The 21,933-nt window shown below is 51.4% G+C and overlaps 6 protein-coding genes across 6 annotated transcripts; 4 read left to right on the top strand and 2 right to left on the bottom strand.

Annotated features, from left to right (window-relative positions):
- Window positions 1-1,737: 1,737 nt before the first annotated feature.
- On the top strand, window positions 1,738-1,966 carry BDW74DRAFT_151211 (uncharacterized protein). Its single transcript, XM_073724135.1, has one exon. The coding sequence runs from the start codon at window positions 1,796-1,798 to the stop codon at window positions 1,949-1,951; it is 156 nt and encodes a 51-aa protein (XP_073584792.1). The 5' UTR covers window positions 1,738-1,795; the 3' UTR covers window positions 1,952-1,966.
- Window positions 1,967-3,670: 1,704 nt separating this feature from the next.
- BDW74DRAFT_151208 (Aim21 family protein) lies at window positions 3,671-7,400 on the top strand. The gene is made up of 3 exons (XM_073724134.1): window positions 3,671-3,861; window positions 4,249-5,221; window positions 5,275-7,400. Exons 2-3 carry the CDS (start codon window positions 4,288-4,290, stop codon window positions 7,185-7,187), a joined length of 2,847 nt encoding a protein of 948 aa, XP_073584791.1. The 5' UTR covers window positions 3,671-3,861; window positions 4,249-4,287; the 3' UTR covers window positions 7,188-7,400.
- A 532-nt stretch (window positions 7,401-7,932) lies between these two features.
- Window positions 7,933-9,332, bottom strand: BDW74DRAFT_137925 (transcription factor SUA7). The gene has a single exon (XM_073722449.1). The coding sequence runs from the start codon at window positions 9,101-9,103 to the stop codon at window positions 8,048-8,050; it is 1,056 nt and encodes a 351-aa protein (XP_073584790.1). The 5' UTR covers window positions 9,104-9,332; the 3' UTR covers window positions 7,933-8,047.
- A 658-nt stretch (window positions 9,333-9,990) lies between these two features.
- Window positions 9,991-10,737, top strand: BDW74DRAFT_151204 (ATP synthase subunit H). The gene is made up of 3 exons (XM_073724133.1): window positions 9,991-10,076; window positions 10,144-10,225; window positions 10,329-10,737. The coding sequence occupies exons 1-3, from the start codon at window positions 10,050-10,052 to the stop codon at window positions 10,592-10,594; spliced, it is 375 nt and encodes a 124-aa protein (XP_073584789.1). The 5' UTR covers window positions 9,991-10,049; the 3' UTR covers window positions 10,595-10,737.
- Window positions 10,738-12,648: 1,911 nt separating this feature from the next.
- Window positions 12,649-16,798, top strand: BDW74DRAFT_137896 (DUF1765 domain-containing protein). The gene is made up of 3 exons (XM_073722448.1): window positions 12,649-13,880; window positions 13,929-15,500; window positions 15,547-16,798. Exons 1-3 carry the CDS (start codon window positions 13,018-13,020, stop codon window positions 16,475-16,477), a joined length of 3,366 nt encoding a protein of 1,121 aa, XP_073584788.1. The 5' UTR covers window positions 12,649-13,017; the 3' UTR covers window positions 16,478-16,798.
- A 525-nt stretch (window positions 16,799-17,323) lies between these two features.
- BDW74DRAFT_151199 (M28 family metallopeptidase) lies at window positions 17,324-20,836 on the bottom strand. The gene is made up of 2 exons (XM_073724132.1): window positions 18,111-20,836; window positions 17,324-18,059 (listed from the first exon to the last, which is right to left on the bottom strand). The coding sequence occupies exons 1-2, from the start codon at window positions 20,571-20,573 to the stop codon at window positions 17,871-17,873; spliced, it is 2,652 nt and encodes an 883-aa protein (XP_073584787.1). The 5' UTR covers window positions 20,574-20,836; the 3' UTR covers window positions 17,324-17,870.
- Window positions 20,837-21,933: the final 1,097 nt, after the last annotated feature.

Genomic DNA, 21,933 nt, shown 5'->3' with positions numbered 1-21,933 from the left:
TACCGCACAGCCTTTCATCCCTGTATGGGATGGATCTCGATGAGCACCAGGTGCTCTGTTACTGACCCAGTAGACCTTTGACGTCATGAGGATGTATACCAAGGGGTGGGTCAACGGCGCGTACCGGTACCTGTACAGTACCCTTCGAAGTTCGATATTTCGAGAAGATCCTGTACGAGCAATACTGGAGGGCAGTACGTATTTCCACTCTTTGTTCTCTCTCGTTTCAAGCTTGAATTTGCATACTGTGCTGATATACCTCGGTGGGTCGTTGCAAGGCTCTCTATACTCTTTGTTTGTTTGTCTGTTTGCGAAAGAGGGGAGCTTGCGAGTACTTGTCTGCAATGCTTGTGACCTATCCGTATTTAGCATCACCTATTCCGTAGCCCTTGTCCTTGATTCTGACTATGTTCATGTTCCTGGGCTGTAGATGGAGCAGCTTGATCAAGAAGCAGGGGCCAGGGGTGTCTAACCCGGCAATTCCGGCGTATGGCATCCAGGTCCTTGCTGGATGTTAGGCGAGCCAGGCGCTTTGCCTAAGTCTGAGGGGTGCCTGATCTGATACGGATCCAAATATGCACGGACATGCCGTGGTAGAGGGCTCGTGATGTAGTTTTGCAGTGAATGGAGCTATCCGCGCCAGTCTCCAGCTCGCAGCATATCGCGGACACTCGGGAGCTATCACACTCATTCCAGCTAGAGCTTCCTTGCTCACGAATTCTGAGTCCATGATACTTTCGATTCTCCCAGAATCATCCAGCGTCACGACTTTCTTCTCCGTGGGCTAGACTCGTGTATACATTAGCCGAGGACGAACTATACGAGAGCTCTACGTCATGGCCCAGAAACAACCCCTCAGCGGCTACCCCGCATTATCCCACGGAACGACCTGCCTCGTTGTCTGGATATGTTAGCCAGTCGAGCATGGCTGGCCAGGGGTGGTGATGGAGGAATGACTCCTGCAAGAGAAACCTGGTTCATACAGCTCCAGTCTCAATAGGTAGTGTGATGAGACGCTCGACTGTCAAAGCGGGAGTCAGGAGTCACGACTGACCTGAGTGTCCGCGGACCACTAGTCAATGCTCACCCCTTGGCCTTCTGCAGGTGAGGTTGCAGTATCAGTACGTGATAGTCGATCTAGCCCTACGGCGCGTCAAGGCAGCGAGGTTTTGATGCCGCCTAGTGGCTTAAGATACCTTGCGGAGGACATTGGCATTGTGGACGGCGGGAGTTACCTGTTGACCATGGGTAATTTGGAGATAGAGAGATAACTATCTTCCGAGGTATGTACTCGCACCTGGAAGCCATATCAGTAAGTCCCAACAACAAATAGGAGATGAGCCTATAAAATGCCTCAGCTTGAAATCAATCGAAGACGACCCGCCTAGGTTGAGTCAGCCACAGACCGGCTGTTGTATCCTCGATACGGCATGAAATAAATGGATCCACCAGGCCTTCAGGAGCGGCTAGGAACGGGGGATCCTCAGGCTTCAAACTTTTCTAGGGCTAATAATATCCATATTATGCCCCACTGTACCCTAATGGAAGCAGTGCAAATTACGGTCTTTGATTAAATGTGTTTGCAAAAGTTGCTTTCAACGTGCATCCGGACGACTGGTGCCAACGGCCAGTTCATAATTCATAGTTCGTGAAGCATGGAAGAAGCCCTTGTGCCATGCTCGAATTGGGGTTCGTGGCGTAGACAGCTTGAAGCAAAGAAGTTCAGGAACTACACTCGGGATGGCGGTTGCACTCTGGTAGTCTATACTTCCTTTTTGCAAGACTTCGAGCCTCCATGTTGACTGTGGCTGCGGTGATGCAGAGGCAGCAAACCAGCCTTATATGTGCCCCACGTAAGGTTCCTGGAGCTGGTCCGCCTTCAATTCCTCCAAGGGAGGCTTCAGGCCAGCGCATGCAGGGGCTCAAGACATTTCTTACTTTCAAGAAATAAAAGGGACGTTGACAGCGGTGCCTAAGTACCTCCATATCACTCTGTGTGAGCTCAAGTGGTGAAAACGGTGACAGGTTTAGGACGACAGTCATTGAAATGTCAACACTAGCTCAGATGTGGCATGGGGTTCGGAATTCGGATAGCTTGATTGTCCAATCAATGAAGTTGCGTACTTCCACGATACACAAAGCTTCTATATGTCGCTTCAGCGGTTAAGCAACCCTTGTTTCCTGTGTTTGTGAGATCAATCGAGGCATGGTTACAGGATCCAGGCCGTCATTTTTAGTGTATTCGAGACCAACGGTCGACAGCACGTTGCCGACCGTCTGATGAGAGGACTCCCATGTGCCTGGATGCGGTGAGGGAAAATAGGGCTTTGAAGGATAACTCACCCCATAGAGTATCGGATTGAAGGTTAAGGTCGGTCGGTGATCCCCCCAAAGGTGTGGCTGACCGCTTTGGGTGATGTGGCCAGCCACCGACCAGTCAGGTTCAACTTGATAATCCACACCCTGTCAATGGCGCACGTTTGGATAGTGCATCCAGCGGTCCAAAGCGCAGATTTTTACGGACAGTAAGTCAACTCATTCGTGTCAGAGTATAGCGTGATCGCCTATGGTGGGATTTCATGGACACCATAATTCCTGTTCAAGGCTGCCAATGACAATGGCAACGAGTTTTGATACGAGGGACGCTGACCTGCGCCGCTACCCCACTCAGCAGGGTCTTGGACTCTTCGATCGATCCAGGCCTGTGATTCAAGCCATGTGCACGAGGCGAAGTTTTCATACTGTAAGTCGGATGCAGCTGAAGTGGTGGAAAGGCCGAGTTGATACCTTAGGTTCTTGAGGCCAGCTACTACATCTGGAGAGTAATGCAGACCAGAATTGATTTGTGCTTCCTACCGGGCCCGGGTCTAGCCCCGCTCGAATGGAGATCTTCAGAGGCCATGGCGAAGAACATCTGGTGAACTGATAAGAAGCAGCAAGGAACTCATACTCGAGAGAAAGCCCCTTTGGCTCTGATTCAGATGATATGAGCGATTAACGTTGTCTTGATAAACAAGCAGGCTGCTGATCTTCACGCCCCTGGGCACAGTCTATCATGGCTATATCTGCCCCTTGAGTCAATGCGGGATGGCCCCAGGTTGGCCCCAGGTACGGAGTACCTTGGACGGAGATATGGCTCTGAGACGTTGCTGCATGCCGGTCAAGAAAATCCCTCATCTAAGGCCAAATGGCGGGAAAACAAAAATTTGGCAACCGCAATCGCCCACGGCCTTTTCTCAAAACGGAGGGAGTGTGTTTATTTTGTCACAGACTGGCGGTAAGACTGTAAGCAGACAGCGTTCGCATGGGCAGCTTCTCATATGTTGGCCTGGGAAGGAAGTTGATGCTGTGTTCGAGCTTATAGAGGGTGTTGCAGTATGCTCTCCGTCCTCCTACCCATCACCTGGAAAACTTTAAAAAATGGCAGTCCGGTACGGGGCCGCTGTAATTGCAACGAGTGAATCTGTTGGCTCACAGCCCCGAGACGGTCACCATACGGTTTCTAGACCCAGGCGCGGCCCTGGCATGGCGTCAGAGCACGTCACGCGCTGGTCGAGTGGGCCGTGGCAGCAACAAAGCGGTTAGGCGGGCGTTTTATGGCCACCGGGTTTCGTACATGGTCGTAATTCTGGTTTTGCAGCTTCAAGGTCATACATCATCTGCTGCTCCTGCTGCTCCTCTTGCTTTGCTCTTTCAATTTGTTTCAATTCTCCAGATCTCCTATACTGACAGTCTCGATACCCATCCTCCACAATCGTATAATTACGCCTGCTGAGCTCTTGCATTGCTCTACCACTTGATAGCATCTCTATACCTTTCTCGGCTATCCCAGCTACTATATCTGTGATCTCTACCTCATCGGTGAGTGCAATTCTCTCCAGAACCTCCCCTTTTCAGGCTTTAGAGATACCCCCCAGGGTTGAAGGAATGTTGCTTCTGTTTTCAGCTGCTCCGCGGCAGACATGGGCATACTATTGGCTTTCTTTATCTTATCTATATAGCTAAGCCTCCTGACAATGCTGTGTGCTGCTGGCTATGCTGTTCCCCCTCCCCGGGCTCATTCCGGGGAACCTGAAACCAAAGCATATTTTACTATGGCCCAGATAAAAGACTGGCAAGCTTCCACTTACAATTTACCCTGTTTGTGTTGTTGCGGACATATCTCTACACCTCATCTTGCGCCAACCGTCAAACTGCCACGCAGCCTTTCAATTGCTGAATTGTGCCTGATAGCTAACCAATGCACAGTTCTAGCTCCACTCGATTGACCTCACATACAAATCCATAATGACAACACAAAACGGCCCCGTCATACCCCCTCGCCCAGCGAGGTCGCCCCTTGAAAAGTCCGCAGACATGCCTAAGATTCCCCCTCGTCCTAGCCACCGCCTAGACCGCACTGCGTCTCCCATGGGTTCAAATTATGCGCCCTCTCCTTTGAACGAGCCTCCAAACGGATCGACCTTGTCCAGAACTGTCTCCAATGATTTGCCCGTTCGCCCACCTAGTGTGACGATACCGTCGCTCGGCGAAGAAGGCATTGAGTACCAGGATTTGGATGCTCTAAATGCTCCGGACAGCCAACACACTGCCCCCGCGGAGACCCGGAATGTGGCCAGCGATCTGAAGCTTCATGCGCCTCGACCTTCTCTTCCCACTTCTAGCGCCAAAGCTAAGGTGCAGGCCGTTACTCGTACAGATTCGGGCCAGGCTGCAGCTGCAGGATTTGGCACGGTAGGCTCACCGGAACAAGATGAGCAGTCGGAACGTCCCGCCAGATCGATCTACTCTATCCAGAATTCCCGGGCGGCCTCGTCGACGGCATCCTTCGAACGCCCACACTCAATTCATGACGAGGAGCATGGAATCCCCGAGATCGGTCAGCGAGTTCCGATGTTAGCCAACGCCGGCGATGTACAAGCTCCGTCTCCCAGCCCTTTCATGGAGCAGCCAAGTTCGCGGTCTGGACGCGGTCACCATCGAACCCGTAGTGGTCGCGAGACATCCCTGCCCCCGGGTAGCTACGGTCTCCACGGACATGGTGTGCCCTCTAACGACAAGTTTGAGAAGGCCTGGTATGAGAAGCATCCAGATGAGTATGTCAAGGAGGAACAAGGTCATTACGGATCCGGCGTGGGTACGCCACGGCCCGATTGGGCTTTGAGTAGTGATGACCTGAACAAGATCGTTCGCGGCTCCGCTATAACTGGTTCAGGACTAGGTGAGCTTGCATGAATGCGATTATGGTACGGTATGTGCTAATGCGAGTCCAAGGAACGTCCCCTGCTGTTACTGGTACACCAGAAGAGGAGGTCGGATACCTCGCATCTGATGAATACAGTCATCGTCTTACATCTCCTCCCCCAGACTCAAAACGTGACTCCCGCCCTGCGATCGAGTCTCCACTGAAGAATGCCAGTGTTCCGGCCGTTGACGCTGGTGAGCAGAGGAAGGAAAAGCCTGGCTTTATCCACATTGACGAGCCGTATCACCATCGCGACCACCCAGATGGGTTCGCCCATACGCCAGACCCGCAAGAAATCGCTGGTCGGGAAAAGGGAGACGATGGTGAAGAGCCTATTCTAGCTGCTGATGAAGTGCGCCCTGAATCTGCTTATCAGCATGCCGCAGTGTCTCCTACTTTCAGCCGGAGGGAAAGCCATGATTACGAAGGCCGGAGTCGTACTCCTAGCATCAACGAGAGTCGTTCTAATAGTAGAAATGCTATTCGACGTGGCAGTGCTCCTGCTTTGGCCAGGTATAACTCTCACGAAGATCACGCGCCCCTCGAAGATGTTGAGGAGTACGAGCCGCTGTTCCCCGAAAATGAGTCAAAAGAGAACAATCCTATATTCGCAGCGGAACGCTTTAAGAAGCGTCCAGACATGCTTAAGCACCGGTTCCCTAGTGAAGATATTTGGGAAGACTCTCCCAACAGTCACCAGCTTTCTACCACCGTCTCCACACCAGATATTCCCAAGGAAAGCCGCTTCGAACTCCCAGAGCAAGAAGAGGCCCGTAAAAGTCGTGAACCCAGTATCGACAGCCACCAGGTTGCGCAGCGTATCTTGAACGAAGACGAGCCGACTGCCTCCCGCCCGGCTCTCGCAAAGCAGAGGTTCCCTAGTCGGGATATTTGGGAGGATGCTCCGGAGAGTCAAACGTTAGTGACTACGATCGAGCCTTCAGAAGAGAAGCAGGCAACAAGCCCGGATGTTCCATCCAAACCAATTATCCCAGCCCGCCCTGAGAAGAAACAGCCTCCTCAAGTGGATGCCTCGACGAAACCGACCTCTCCACAGGAGAAGCGACAGCCACCGGTTATCCCGGACAGACCCAAGCCTCAAATTCCTGCACGACCAGCAAACCGCTTTTCGCGATCGAACGGTGAAGAGGCAAAGGATTCTTCCGCCAAATCAAAACCGGCTGTCCCGGCTCGCCCAATGGGAGGCAAAATTGCTTCTATCAAGGCGGGCTTCCTTTCCGACCTGAACTCCCGCCTGCAACTTGGCCCGCAAGCGCCTCCGAAACCTCAACCAAAGCAAGAAACCCCTGTTGAAAGGGGTCCATTAAGTGACGCTCGCAAAGGCCGAGCTCGTGGACCCGCACGGAGAAAGCCTGCTGCCGAGAGCACAAGCCCCAGACTGCCGACCATTCCTGAGATTAAGATCACAGAGACATGGAATGTCTGGGAGGTCCGTGAGGACGGCAAGCTAGTTGTTGGTGACGGCAACAAGGGCGAGCAGTCTAACACAACCTCGGCCTCATCAGATCCCTCGGGGTGGAATACCCCCATGGCACCGCCCCTGGCTCGGAACATGTCAGGCGGCGCAGTTGATCCCCCAAGACAGCCCGTAAAGGAACAGGTTCCTGAGTCAACATCTACGGATACGGTTCCCGAGTCAGAACCCGAGCCCGAGCAAGCGGAACCTGCGGAGGCGGAACCTACAAAGGAAGAAGAATTATCATCCACCATTCCAGGTGGCTTTGACTCCTCCGAGAAAAAGGTCGAGATCCCCTCCGCCGTCTCGGACGACAAGGTCGAAACCGTTCCTGAATCGTTAGAAAAGCCGGTGGATATCCCCTCCGCTGTTGCCGGGGACAAGGTCGAGGCCGTCTCTGAGTCTCTAGCTGTCGCCGCCGACGGCAAGAGGCCTTCCGACGGCGACGAAGCTGTTTCGGCATGACGTAGCTGACTTGTCAAAACCGTCTTACACTGTCGTGTACCCCGTCTGTCTATCTTTGTCCGTCGTACTTATATCTCTCTTTAATAGCCCTCCACCATGAGGAATTGTATCTAGCCTATACCGAATAAGTGTCATACTGCAATGCAAGTACTGCGCACTTCATCCAACCAAATCATGAACTGAGTTTTACTCTTACCTTCGTGCTTGAAACCGGCCGTCACCCGTGATTGTGATTGTATCAGTATAATAAGCAAAAATATGCAGTCCAGATCTGGCTCGCCGCTTAACGGCCTTGCAGGGGATAGGTCTAGCAGCTCTGGCCATGGCGTATTCGAATTGAGAGATTTGTATGGATAGACCTCGGGGAGCCATGCGGGCGTGCTGCATGTAAACGGGGGCCTAAGGGTCCAATTGGTGTAGATACGCCGGAGGCGTCTTTGTAAATAGACGGACTGGTTTTCGTAAGCTTTTTACAGAAAGGACAGTGTCAATCAAAGTATGATATCTCATTTCAATTTGGTCACGGTCTCTCCCAATTTAGGTGCACAGCTTAACTGCGCAATGTGCCTAGGGCATACGAACGCTAGAACTAAGGACTTGAAAAGGACGATGAAAGGTATGAAGGCGTAGACGGGATGGATGAGCCTCGATCCGCTGGCCTAGACCCATGCTTTTTCTTTCTTTTTTTGACATTTGGGTATCTTCGATAAGAATGATCCGAGTAGATCGCAAAAATTCTAACTAGAAAATAAAAGCGGGTAAATATGCAAATTGGGGAAGAATAGAATAGATGGACCCGAGGTCATCTGACCGGGTAGTAGTGGCAGCCATCAACGGTTCAGCTTGAGTGAGAGGACAAATTAACTGAGAGGAAGGTTCTTCAGCGCTCCCTTTCCATCTTTGATCCATTCTTTGTCGACAAGGCTCTCACGCTCGGTGTAGAGTTGCTTGTAGGCGCCGCGGATTGTGCCGTCGCTGACGTGCGCGACTTGCGAAATTTCCTTTGCGGACTTGGGATGACCCATGAGGTATGAAGCCATGTAAATGCACGCTGCGACGATGGAGAGCGGCGAGCGTCCAGCAAGATTTCCCTCCGTGGTTACGCGATCAGACAGCGCCGATGATACGCTCGTAACTTGGAAAGGCAGGTCCAGGAGGTTGCAGAAACGGCTGCAAAGGTCGCTGGGCTTGGTAGAGGTGGTTGCAGTGTAGGCGTCGTTGGGATCGGGAACTCCTCCGTTCGACACAACCGCATTGGCCCGCTCGAGGTTCTGGCTAGTGAAGAACTTCTCCAGGGCTTTGTAGATACGTCCAATTTCCTTCCTCGAAACCTTGGTAACCGCGAAAATCTCAGTAAAAGTACGAGGCACTTTGCACTTGCGGCAGGCGATGAAGATGCATCCGGCGATGATAACGTCCTGCGATTTTCCCTTGAAGGCCTTCGCGTCGTCGACGATCTTGAACAGATATTTCGCAGTGTCTGCCACGTTTTTCTGTATGTTGAATCCATCACAGAGTGCACCAATCTCCTTGTATGCAGCGAGCAGAGACTTGTTTGCCTTGTCGCTCGACTGCTTGTTTTGCGCACGGTATAAGTCACGGACCCGGCCGGAACCACCACTGGCAATTTGTGTCTCCAACTGATCGCCGTTCAGAAGCGGGTTTGTAGCATCACCAACACGCGAGGGATCATCGTTGTTTTGGTCATCGTTCGAAAAGGTACGCCATTCGGAATGCATGTCAATCTCTCGATCCGCAAGGACCAATCCACAGGAACCGCAAACCGTTTCGTGGGAGCCGGGAAATTCTAGATTCGGCGGCACTTCTTTGCACTCGGGGCAGATGACATGAGCGGATAGATTCTTCCTCCAAGGCGTCCCACCCTCTTGAAGAGCTACACCAGAGATAGCGGCCATTTTCTTGAGCGGTCTGACTTCCTTCGATTCTTCGCGGGGCAGTTTTGACAGTTTCGACTTCCTAACCGAAAGCTTATTCTTGCGGGCGCAAAAACGAATGAACAGAGGCGAATACAGGTTGGCGACTACAGTCCGTCAACGAAGGAGAATTGGATAGCTCGTTCTCGGTGGCAGTAAAGAATGAGAAGGGATCAGCGTCGCAAATATCGAGAACTTGTCTTTCAAGTCACGTCTCTGCGGCACTGTCTTTCATCGTGTCAGCTCAAAGCCCAAGCGATATGAAGACTATGAAATAATCTGGTGGATTGTGATGGAACAAAGTCTCATAGTAGCAGACAAAGACCATGACTTGAAACCATCTTGCCACCTGGCTGGTGCATTTCCATCTCTCTCTGAAACGTTGAAGCTTCAGACAGATGTGGAACAAAGAGCAGGATGTCAGGCAGTTCAAGTGATGCTTTACCTTTCGGAACTGAGACCGGTTTCGAGAACCAGAAAGCACCTAAGCGGAAGCACACCAGAGGAGTTCTGCGAGATGACTCCAAAGAGCCTTCGAAGCCTTGAAACCAGACTTCTCCGACCGCGATAAAACCAGTCAAGGTCTCCGTGAGTGAGCGATATCTCACGAAAAAGGGTCACAGAATCTGAGAAGCTGCTGCAAACGAGTTCGTACGAAAGCGGCAACAGCGAAGCTTCAAGACAAGAAAGGCCGTGTGAGCCAGCAGGATGGTGCGAGGGGTTGGAGGAGGGAAGAGGTGGAGGTAAGGTGAAGGCGTTAAAGAGTCACGCTTGTGTTAAGGTGCAGAGCCGCAGCCCGCGCTGAGTCATCCGCCAAGCCGAAGTCTCCCGAGCAAACGTCCAACCTCCAACTTCGGCTTCACGGATGAAAGCATTCCTGTTCTCGCAGATTCTATCCTAGAGTCCTCTCATCTATACTCCCGCCACGATGATGTCTCAGTCTCTCAGGGCCTCGGTACGTCTTCAACCAACTGCTATGCCCCGCCTCTTCGCCTGGTCCGTGTTGCTAACCCCTTTCGTAGTCCTCCCTCTTTGCCCGTGTCGCCCGGCAGCAGGCCCCCTCTGTCGCTCGCCGCACCTTCCTGACCTCCGCTGTCCGTCGCGGTATGTGCATCACCCTCCGATTACACGGGCCATCAGTTGCCCGATTTTAATTCGGCGCTATTAGGGTGCTCGCCGCAAGTCAACAAATTCTAACATCCTACAGCCGACCCTGTCCAGGAACTCTACCTCCGCGAGCTCCGCGCCTACAAGCCCACTCCTATCAAGCCTGGCGATGCTGAGGCTCACGTTCAGAAGTTCAGCGCTCCCGCTGCCCCCAAGTCTCCCGAAGAGGCCAACCTCGCCAACGAGCTGAGCTCCTACGAGTCCCAGGAGGTCGATGTCGAGGGTCAGGCCGCTGCTGGCGAGTCCGCTCCCGCCGAGGAGAGCTGGTTTGAGGAGGACGAGGACGAGTCTCCTGCCGCTCACTAAGTTTCTTTTATACTGTTAGAGAGCAAGGTCCAGGAAGTGGACTGTTAGAGGGTTGAGACCTGATGATGTCTCTTGTCGAGCTCTAAAGAAACTCTGTAAATTAAACCTACTTGGAGTTTATGAAATTTCCTTGAGTTGTCATACCCATTGGTCCAAAATCGAAGTAGAGCAAACCCCGATCTCGGCTGGGGTTGTTGTGGGGAGGGATTTGATATCGATGGATTTGACAGAACGCCAGCTTTCTTCCAATGCCCGACTCAAATCAACCGCGCGGAGCGCCCACCCTACTTGGCAGTGGCGTGATATTACAGGGTTCGAAGTGAGTTACAATGACTTAATTGTACGACACACTGTAGTCATCCCGCCGCTCACAACGGAGATCTGTAACCCGAGCATCCTAAAATAATCCGTCGAACAAAAGAAGCAGCGATGTACTGGTTCGTATCCGGGACAATGGTACGACCTGGATTGAAAGTAGGGATTGCTATACTACCAAGGGCAAAGCCAAGCAGGCGATGTACGAGAGCTCCAGAGCCACAGGGCTGCGTAGACCGCTACGCCATCCTTTTCCGCCAGCTCCTTCACTATTTTGGGTAGTCGAGACCCTCACTCCTGATTCCTGTGTGGTTATGCATGTTTAGTCTACGCGGCCTCGCTGGGTCAACCCCAATTAAACTGGTACAACGCCGAATTGACCTCTCGGAGGGGTGACAAGTGGTACCGAAGTACACTAGGGAGGAATTGAGCTTAAACAGAGTTTTATACGTGGGAGCACCCGTCAAGTAAGCCAAAATAGCTTAAAGTTCGTGGGAAGGGGCGTATGTGTTGATGGAATGTTGTTGGTCGGCCGGAGCACAGCAGAGGGTATGTAGTCATGCACCCGGGGACCTGTGCAACATCCTCGGGAGGCGGGCGATACTACCAAGGTGTCATCCAGTATAGAGAGCCATTTTTGGGTAGCTCGATGGACAAGACGTGTGATGGGTCAGAATTGGCGCAAATTGAGTTGAGTTTCTCGGGTGAAATGAAGCGGCTTAATGCGTTGTTTGCGTGATTTGAGCATCAGTTGCTCAACCCAGAGGTCAAGAAGACGGCTTGTACTGAGGGCAAAGACTCAAGTACAGCAGGCAAGTCGCAGCGAAGCACTGCGTATGATCAGCTCGAACGCCTGTAGGAAGTTGATTCCTCGGGAACGTACGTGGACATCTGCAGGTTAAGTCGTAGTTACACTCGCCCTGCAAGAAATACTGTACTCTTATTATGATCCTTGCAGCTGGATCATGCCCAGGTACTCGACTAACCTCATTCTCGTCGAGTCAGTTAGTCAGTTGTAGGAGAGTTGGACTGCTCCCTACTTCCGGTAATTCCTGTTCCAGTACATTACAAATACCAGTTGCTACTAGTAGACTCGAAGCTATTAGAGTAGCGCAATCGAAATAATGCGACCATCAATGGGTCTGGGAGAATGTCTTTCTTCTCAGCGACTTTATTCTACGAGTGGGAGAGGAAGCTCTCCACAGCGCCAGGTCGACATCAATAGTGTTTGTCTGGTGGCGGTGACATTCACAGCCATCGGATTAGATCTCCCCAGATCTGACAAAACACGAAGCAGGTCGGTCAACCCGTACCTGTCCCGGACTATTTATACTAGGCAAGCCCTGGAGCGTCCTCTTCTCCTTGATCGACCTCTTCTGCCTCTGATCAACATTCAGCTACAGCGCAGGCAACGGCGTCGCCCAAGGTACGTAAAGTATTGGTAATACGCTTATCGATACCCGAGACTGAGTTTCTTTGTCTCTGCGTCCCTTTCTTTCTCCGGCGACTTCACTCCTTTCGTTTAGCTCCTTGGTCTTTTGAAAGGAAAGGCGGGCACAAAAGGAGAGGACAGGGAATCCTTTGTTCAATATCAATCTCATCCCTGCTGCTAATTAAATCATCGCTCCTCCGCTGTCGATCAACCGCACGCCTCCCAAGGCTACGCTACCTTTGCTCCAACAGCTAACCCTCTCCGTCCCTAGCCCGCAAACAGCCCGCGATTTTTTGAAGCTTCGAGTCTCAATTACCCCAGGAATCAGCACCAGCCCCTCGTTGTTCGCCAAGTGCTGTGCCCTCTATATCTGTCGTGGTCGCCTCTTGGTTCTGTTTGCGCCGCGCCTTGCCCTGCACTGCCATCGCTCCAGCGACCACCTTCCGAGCCCTTTCTCGAGTACCCTCGTCCTGTTGTCGCCTAGCGGGCTCAATGGTCTCCGACGGTGCCCGCCTGCACATGCAATAATCCCATTCGCCATCGGTTATTTTACATGGAGGAGCTGGTCTCGTCTAAGTCAGCAACAGCTACAGTCCACCCCCGGCCGGGGGGGTGAGCTACACCTCTCCAGCAGCGCTTCCCGCGGAACTGCAAACAGCATTTGCCTTTCCTGACCATGTCTCCTTCTGAACTCGAGATCGCGACCAACCACCAGGATGACCAGAACAGTCAGTTATCCCGTGCCGCGAGCTATAACAACCTTCCCGACCTAGCCGCATCCGAACCGGGCTCCCCTGGGCTTCGAAGGACTTTCTCCGATTTGACGTTTCAGAAACAGCCCGAGTCGCCTTCAAAGGAAGATGTCGCAGCTGGGAAGGACATTTTGAGGCGGACTTCTCTCCGCCGCTCCAAGCACAAATCGACCGTCGCTGTTTCCCGCTTTACAATCTCAACCGAAGACTTGACCGATGCGCCGGCCACAGAGTCTCCGGATGCCCCGCCAAAGATTCCGCAAACTAGGGCACCATCGCCCGTTGCTCGCCCATCTAAGGCTCGTTCAATGTCTGGGAGGCTTGTGAGTTTCGCACGAAAGCCCTGGATGTCGAGCTCTCCCAACCGATCTACCTCTCCGTCCTCAAAAACTGCTCGTCTCAGGACCCTCCAAGGGGAGGATTCTGCTTCGCAGACTCCATCGTCCAGAAGCTCTGGGAGTTTGGATCTGGTGACTGGTCCGGAGTCTGCTGTACCAACCCGCAAGCGAACAATATTAACCAAACGCCCTCGACGCCCGATGGTCGCCGTTGTAACTCAAAGCCGAGTGGACAGTCCGAGCACCCCTAGCAGCCCATCACCAGGCTCCTTGCTGGCTAAAGGGTCTCTTGAGAGGCTCACGTCATCGTTCAACGTATCAACGCCAGTACTTCCACCAACGGCAAAGACGACCTCATTCCCCGGAAATATCTCTGGAAACCTGGACCCTCCTAAAAAGAAAGATGAACTTTGGAGCGCTTTCCGTGGCCTCGAAGCCGACTTTCAGAAGTATGCAGCTATCGTGTATATTATCTTCAACTACTAACATTTCGCCAGATTTCAGACCAAGTCCACAGCGCTGAAAGCGAATGTTATTCGCTCCTCGCTCCTACCATTTCTCAATCGGGCTCATCCTCCGCAGAATATCAGAACACTAAGACCCGAAGATCTGGACCGACGAGTAAACATACTCAATAAATGGTGGGCCGGATTGCTCGATATGCTAAACGGGAAAAATAATCAAGCCATTTCTGGTACAGACAGGCCAGTATACCTGGAAGCAGTGGTGGGCATCATGTCTCGACCCGAATGGAGGATCCCGTTTCCGACGCAAGCACCGGATACGCCATCCTCTAAGCCGGTCAAGCACACCGCTACGTCCATTTCAGAATCGTCTGAAGCATCCTCTGGATCGGACATTCTCGTGGAGTCCATCCATCACAACATCAGAAACATATTCACGCAGAATTTGTTGTCTCAGATGGCGTTCGTGGTAGAAAGGATGTCCATGAGGCACGCCCCTGCCAGCTTGGTGGCCTTCTGCGGTAAAGCCTGTGCTTACGCATACTTCTTTTGTCCGGGTGTGGCAGAGATGCTTGTCAGGCTGTGGAATATACCAGCAAACATCTACCGGCGAGTATACGCCGAGTCACACATGGATAGGAGCACTGGACTTCGTACAATTGCCCAGGAACTTACGGCAAATTTCCCTTCAGGCCTACGGTCTCTATCCTTTCACGCGCACTCTGCGTTAGTGCGTCATCTTCGTCAGAAGCCCGAGGTTCCGCTGAATATAAATCAGATCAAGTGGCAAAGTCCCTGGGTGTCTCGATGGTGCGGCAGAGACACGGATCTTTTCTACGTTTTCATCAAGTATATCCATCTCCTGTACGCAGATTCCATTCCGTCTTATATCGAAAAAAGCACGCGCGTCCTATCGCCCGGCTTGCTTCCCATCCACGCCCAACTTCTTGTCGTCTTGGAGGATACCCTATACAAGCAATCACAAAGCCAAGCGCCAGAAAGTTCCCATAATACCGCCGCTATCACTTTTGATGATTTTATCGAAGGTGCCGAGGGTTCGGCATCGGCCCTTCCATTGGGAACCGCTAACAGTCATCGTTCCATGGCCGAGAACCGCTTGATTATACTGCTCCGAGACTATCTTTCCGAGGCATCGCTTGAGCCACACCATGCACGTTTGTTCTACGCCGAATCTTTCTGCATGATCATGAAGACAACTGCGCAGCGAACGTCTCTCTTCGATCACAATGCGTGCTTCCTACTATGCGATTTCGTCGAGGAAGCTATTCCTATCATCGCACGGTATTCAAGGTCAATCGAAATGGACCTGTTCGACTGGAAATTCTGGCTCGAAGCTTGTCGTCAGATGATGCAAAGCCATAACTCACTTACTGAAGTCCGGGTGTTTTCTTTTCTATTTTGTATCTGGGGTACCTGGACCGCCTCTGAGGAAAGAAAGGCAGATCTATGTCTGGGATTCCTCCTTGATGAGCCACTTTTCTATCATTATTTCAGTCACTGGAGTCCTATGGTCCGCGCCTATTTCCACCGTTTGCTTTGCTGGCGGCTAGGCAGGTTCAACGGAGATCCATCGCCACTTGACTCGTAAGTCACCGATGCCTTACTGTTTGGTGAGTGCTAACGGGTTTAGGATAATATATGAAACCCTTTCCAATCGACTCCAGCGTCTTTGGGATTTCTATATCGCCATTCAAACGAAAGCGGAGACCGGACTTGCAGCGCCACTGTCTTCTGCACCGTGCACCCCAGCACCGGGGCGTCGAATAATAATAATTCGATGTGATAATCCAATGTCACCTTCGAATCTCTTCATGTCTTTTGATCGTGTTCTACCTCCGTCTGTCCCCAACCAAGGCACGAATAGCAATGGCTTCAAGGCAGACGGTCTTTCCGAAGCTCAAATTCCTCCAAAAAAGCGATGGAACATTCTGAAGGCCGTCTTCGGTGCCTCCAAATTCAACGATGATCTGTCTCCTACTACTAGCTCAGATGACTCGGATACGACGGTGTCTGACTCTCCTGCCGCTGGGGAAAAAGGTGCAGATGTCAGTTGGTCAGGCGTCAACGGTCCTAGCGAATTGCAGGGACCAAAGACTCCGCATCAACCCTTCACATTCAAGTTTTCCTTGGAGTGGATAGATCGACCTCAATGGCCCAGCAAAAACAAACGCCTCTACACTCCTTCCCTCCCTGTCGCTTCGCAGTTACATTTGCAGCTTCGGAGATCGACCCTCAAGTCAGAAGACAGCGACGCGACCTCGGATGACACAACTGAATCTGAGGCAGAAGAGGATCCCGAAAAAGGCACACCTCGGTCAGACGTGAAGCTGAACGTGACGGGCGCCGATGCGGAAACTAAGAAGGCCTCGAAGAAGATTGATTTGACTGCTGCTGCCGATGACAAAATTGCATCTAGCAAGTACGCAGGGCGTGCGCTTGCAGAATGGGCGCAGATCATATCTGAGTGCGATGGTTTCTTCTCCCGTCGACGCGATGAGGGCGTGCCCAACGACCGTATGGTTGAGACCCCTACACTAGGCGTCGAGGGCTTCCGAAAATGATCCCCTTGAACAATAGTTCCACAGCATGATGGCACCATTGCGGCCGGTTTAGTAACCGAAGCCCGTCAAACACCGCCGAACGAGACCTTGCATCTTCCTCCTCGTTACCCCAATCAACCTTCTTGTCACTCTCTTCTCCCTTCTACTCCCATAATCAGTGGCATTCGGCTATCACCGGGAAACATGAAGCGGAGCTCCATTCTTCCTGTACACCGGGCTGGGCCGATGACGGCATCTTCCGAACGTGCTTCTAATCACTACCTCAAAATCCTTTCCTTAACCCCATCATAACTCTCCCTACCTCATCCTCGCCCGTCAGCCCCGACCTTTCCCTACCAAAAACCCGTCTGTCCCTCCCTCCTTCTTTCTCTCTTGTATATACATCTGTCCGATACATACCATATCATACCACCGGCGTACCGCGCGAACAAAGGCTCTCTTTGTCCCCTTTTTTTCAGCTTTCATTCATCTACTTCATCCATACACGGGCATGGGTCTGGTGGTGGCGTTGTTGAGACCTGACTAGGTCTTCGGAATTTTTTGGTTGCATTGCATCGCGCGTCATATTCTAGTTCATTCTGTTCATCTTTTCAGGAACAAGCTTGTGTGTCTGTGTGTTTGCTCCTTGCTATCCTAATCATCTAATTATATGTCCTGGTGGGGTGCATGGCCAACGGAGGAACCTGAGTTATGAGAATTATAGCGAATGTAGGATATTGCAACGGATGAGATTTAAGTCGTTCTTTATTTACTTTCTTCTTAATGAAATGGGCTACGTGTTTTATTACTACTTACTCCGGGCTTCATAAGTAATCATAGGACGGAATAATGTAAGTTGGATAAATAGGCGGGCTAGCTACGTATGTAGGTACACACAGCTGAGCAGTGTGAGGAATTATTGAAATATTTCTGTAGTTAAAGTACATTGCTGGCGCGTAAGGCAGGAGCCAGGGCATGTCTGCGAGGGAAAATGCGACATTGGGCGACGCTAAGCTAGGTAAAGAGGTGGGTAGGAATAGGACGTGAGGGAGCCAGGCATGGCTTCCGGTTCAGCTTTTGGGAGTTTGATAAGAGGTAATGTTCGGTGAACAGGGGCTGAGAAAATTACATAAGATGGCTTATAGACATGTATAGAGATGGTTAGTCGGTTTGGTGAGCATGCGAAAGCTATGTATGGCATAGGAGTAAGAAAGGCGACGGATGTGATATATATACCGCGAGGAAGACCAGGAATAAGGTGAGGTGAGGTAGGTAGAGATAGGTCTAGTAAGTAATAGGTAGTTGAATAGGTGGGTAAAGCCCATAAAAATGATATATGCAAAAGCCGCAGTCGCTGGCTGAAGGGATAAGTAGATATATACGAGAACAGGAATGTGAGACAAGGAGGGCGAGATCAATCGTTATGTAAAAGCTTGTCGCCTGCGTCGATGATAAGACCGGCAATACGGTCGACCCATTCCTGCGTCAGGGTCCAATTCCTCGTTTCGAGGCTGTCCTGGATAGCTGGGAAGATGGCTGCGTCGTAGCCGGACCAGAGCTGTGGACCAAAGACGACGTGTTTAAATTGCGTGCGGTTGGGTATCTATGATGTTATTAGTTCGGTATATTGAGCACTGCGCAGAGGTAGACTTACTCCGCCGCCATACCGATCGTCCAGCAGATGGACGTCGAGCTTGGCCATCCGGAAGTTATGAGACATGCGCTGCAGCGCTATGATGTTGTTCTCAAAACCGCCGGCTCCCCATACGGCATCGTGCCACAGCTTCGGCCACAGCTGGAACTGCTCCGCATCCGCTCGGAGTTTCGAGGTGGCGTTATACAGAGGCGACAGGTTAACGGAGGATTCTCCCGATGCGTTGTTGTCGATGGGAACATTCTTGGATTTTGCGTAGCTTTCCAGGTCAATGACATAACTGGCAAGGTGTTCTGCGTAGACCCCCACATCGTACGGTAGGATTGGGTTGTCGGCGAACTGGAGTAGAAGCAAGCCCCAAAACTGGCCCAAGATCTTGTGATACTGGAACCCAGGGTCTCCAAATTTTACCATCCAGTCAAAGTTCTCATGGCAACTGTGGTAAGGGAATGGCTCTCCGGTGAATCCAAAGTCTATACTGGAAATTCCAGCAAGATCCTGGAAAGCGACATAATCACTTCCAGCTCCTAAAGGCGCGAACCGCTTGTTCTTCTGTAACCAAATGTCTTTCAGAGTCTCATTCGTGACGGGGTCCGAGATCCGACCTAAAACTTGCATGACAACGCGCTCATAGAGCGGACATCCAGACGCTTCGAAGTCCGTGCCGCTCACACCAACGTCAACGTTGATATACGCGTACGCATTTCCGTGGAGATTGTCCATGGCATCCTCTACGTGCTCCGTAGAACCGATCAGGTTATATTCCTCTGCATCCCAGCTGGCAAACTCGATCGTGCGTAGTGGTCGCCAGCCAAATGTTAGGAGTTCACCGAAGACACGTACAAGCTCCAAGAAAACGGCAGTTCCACTACCTGGGTCTGCGCTTCCCAAGCACCAAGAGTCGCGATGGTTGCCGACAATGATCTTCTTCTCCGGTTCTTCAATTCCGTGGATCCTTCCAATAACATTATATATAGGCTGTCGATCCACTTCATCCTGGATATTCATCAAATTCACGATAGGCGATTTGTCATCGCCTGTCCACCATTGCTTGACCTTGGGAACGCCGCCAACCCACTCCTTCGGTACCTTTGAGCCATGACCTTCGAGCACCTGCAGAAGCCTTTGAGCATCGCGCCAAGCTAGAGGAAGACTTGGAATACCAGGCATGCCTGTGGTCTGCTCAAGACTCAACCTCGTTTTCATTTTCGGCGTTGACGCAAAACCTGGAGAGAGGACATCGCCAACCACGTACGACATTTGGCTCACGGCGCCTCTTTGCACGCCATCGGCGGGCATATAGCGGCCCTTAGGGTATGCCGGGCCTCGAACAAACCCATCGTCCGAGGGGTCGGAGTAGATGATACAACCCGCCGCACCAGCAAGCTCGGCGGCTTTGACCTTTAGCGCGCGATCTGACTCGGTTCCATAATACCGGACCAGAGCAATAGAGCCCTTCAGATTAATCCCTTGATCAGCCAGGTGCTGGAAATCTGCCCGAGATCCATAGTTTGCATAAATGAGGTGGCCTGTGACATTCCCTGACTTTGAGTGTCCGTGGAAAACCGGTGTCTCACCGTCCTTTTCCTCAAGAATAGCCTCCCATCTAAGATCCGGAGGATCGACAATAGCTATTCGCCGTCCATCGTCCGTTGGGTAATTCAGATACACCTCGTACTTTTCCATTTCGATCGTCTCCAAGCCTGCGAGCTCAAATTCATCCCGTATCCATTCCGCAAGCACGTAGCTTCCTTCGGTACCGGCCATGTGTGGAAACTCCGTTATCCTCCTTAGGTTCTCCGCGATATTCGTCTCGTTGATATGGCCCTGAACGAAATTCTCCACCGACGCCGCGCTATAAGTCTGGCCCATCATAAATCGTGAGTTGAAATTAAAGATATCCGAAACGACGAAGAGGTAGATGATGCCGACGACTAATAATAAACCGAACAAGCGAAGCATGATAATGCATCCGTTATTGTTGAAACTCGTCCGGGCTGAATTCAGGTTGATGGTGAATTTGAAATTAGGTAGGAAACGACGAAAGGGCAGATGTATCGACGATAATGTCCTGCTCAGATTACTGAACGGTTTCGATAGTCGAGCTCGTAACCGGGAACGTGAGCTTTGTTGGCTTCCATCCTCGACATCCATCTGATCAAGCTCTCCGCGCAACTCCTCCAGCGAGCCCCTTTCTGATGCGGCAGGTGAAGAGTATAGGTCATCGACGCTATTCCTGGCAGACTCGACGGTAGGAGGGTGATAGCCATGTGGTCGGGACTGGGGCCCGTCGCGGGCAGCGGCCTCACGGGCATCGTGAAGCAGGGCCTGGCCTTCCGCGGCCGGATCGTCAGTCACATCGCCGGCGAGATGGGTTCGGGACGAGCTCGGTCGGTCGGCGGTGGCCTCTTCGTAGGATGGAATTGGTAGGGCATCATAATCGTATTTTTGGTCTCTAGTCATGACGAATGATTCGAGGCTTCGGGGAGCCTTGCGTTTGGTAACAGAGAGTCGGGGAGTCGGGGTCGGCGCAGCGGGATCATGATCTGGGGAAAGGAACGACTAGCATAGACATGCTCCCAGCGATGGAACGGGCGAAGCAGAGCCAGCGGGATAAAGAATGAATATGGCGATGAAAAGAAGGAGCCGATCGAGTGTTCTCGCCGTGGTAGTGGACGGGGAGAGTCGATTACGGGGTAGGATGAAGTGAGGGAGAGCAAAGCCACTTGGGATTGATTGGCGTCGGCATTGGCACTGGCGTTGGCATTGGCATTGGCATTTTTGGCATCGCAAGCACTCGCCAGCGAGTCTCAGAACTCATGCGTGGCGCAGTCGGCTCAGACAGACCCACTGACACTATCAGGCAGAAGTTTTGAGAGTGCTTCAGGGCTCAGGGATTATTAAGGAGAAGTTGAAGCTTTTGACTGGGGATTCTAGGTCTGTCATTATTACGGAGCACTTAATCTATGGTACAGTCCTAAGACAATGCTATACAGAAGGCTCCTCTGGTTCTATGACAAAGAGTGCACACCATAGATTAGACCTGCTAACAAAATAAAAGCATACATGTGGTGGCTAACCAGGCACAGTCTGATTCAATCAACGATCGCATGGCTGGCTGCATTCGATCATAAATCACGCAAGCTTACTCATCATATATTATTATGCATAACAATTTATGCACGATTGCATGTGAGTGGCCTATTAAGAGCAACAACTCTACGGCAGGAACAAAATATACTGTATAATCCTGATACACATTCTTCACCTATGCCTACTAGAATGAGTATCTCATTGCCCAGATGGGACATGTAAGGACATACAAAGAGTTAGTGATCCTAGCTGTAATGTTGAGGGTATCCGTAGGACTATTCTGTGCTACCAGCAACTTTTACCTATTCGAGGAATCAGAGGTGTTGGTTTTCGCTTAGTGGTTAAACAAGAGGTATGTTGGCCAGGCTCTTTAGGACGCTTTATTGTGTGCAACGGAAGAAATTTATACATATTCCCGGTTCTGCATATCCTTCGCCAAAAATATATATCAAGATTGAGACTGAGCACACTACTTTGGTGATTAGAAGACTAACACATACAGAATAAGCTAGCAAGACACAGGCTTTTATGAATAGGATATAGTCTTGAAGGTTATCGAGACTTCGAACCATCGCCATAGATACAAGGTTCGTCGCATTTGATCGTCGCTTGGTCCTTACAACCGAAGAGCTAAACTCTACCGCGACTCCAAATAAACTTTCAAATGAGTAAGTACATATAAATACAGCTGAGCGATAAGGATGCTGATTGAATAGAGCATGTGCTAGCC

Source organism: Aspergillus multicolor, assembly GCF_047715735.1.
Source record: "Aspergillus multicolor strain CBS 133.54 unplaced genomic scaffold BDW74scaffold_9, whole genome shotgun sequence".
Classification (NCBI taxonomy): Eukaryota; Fungi; Ascomycota; class Eurotiomycetes; order Eurotiales; family Aspergillaceae; genus Aspergillus; species Aspergillus multicolor.
Note: the sequence above shows the minus strand (reverse complement) of the source record. Positions and strands in the feature narration are given on the sequence as shown.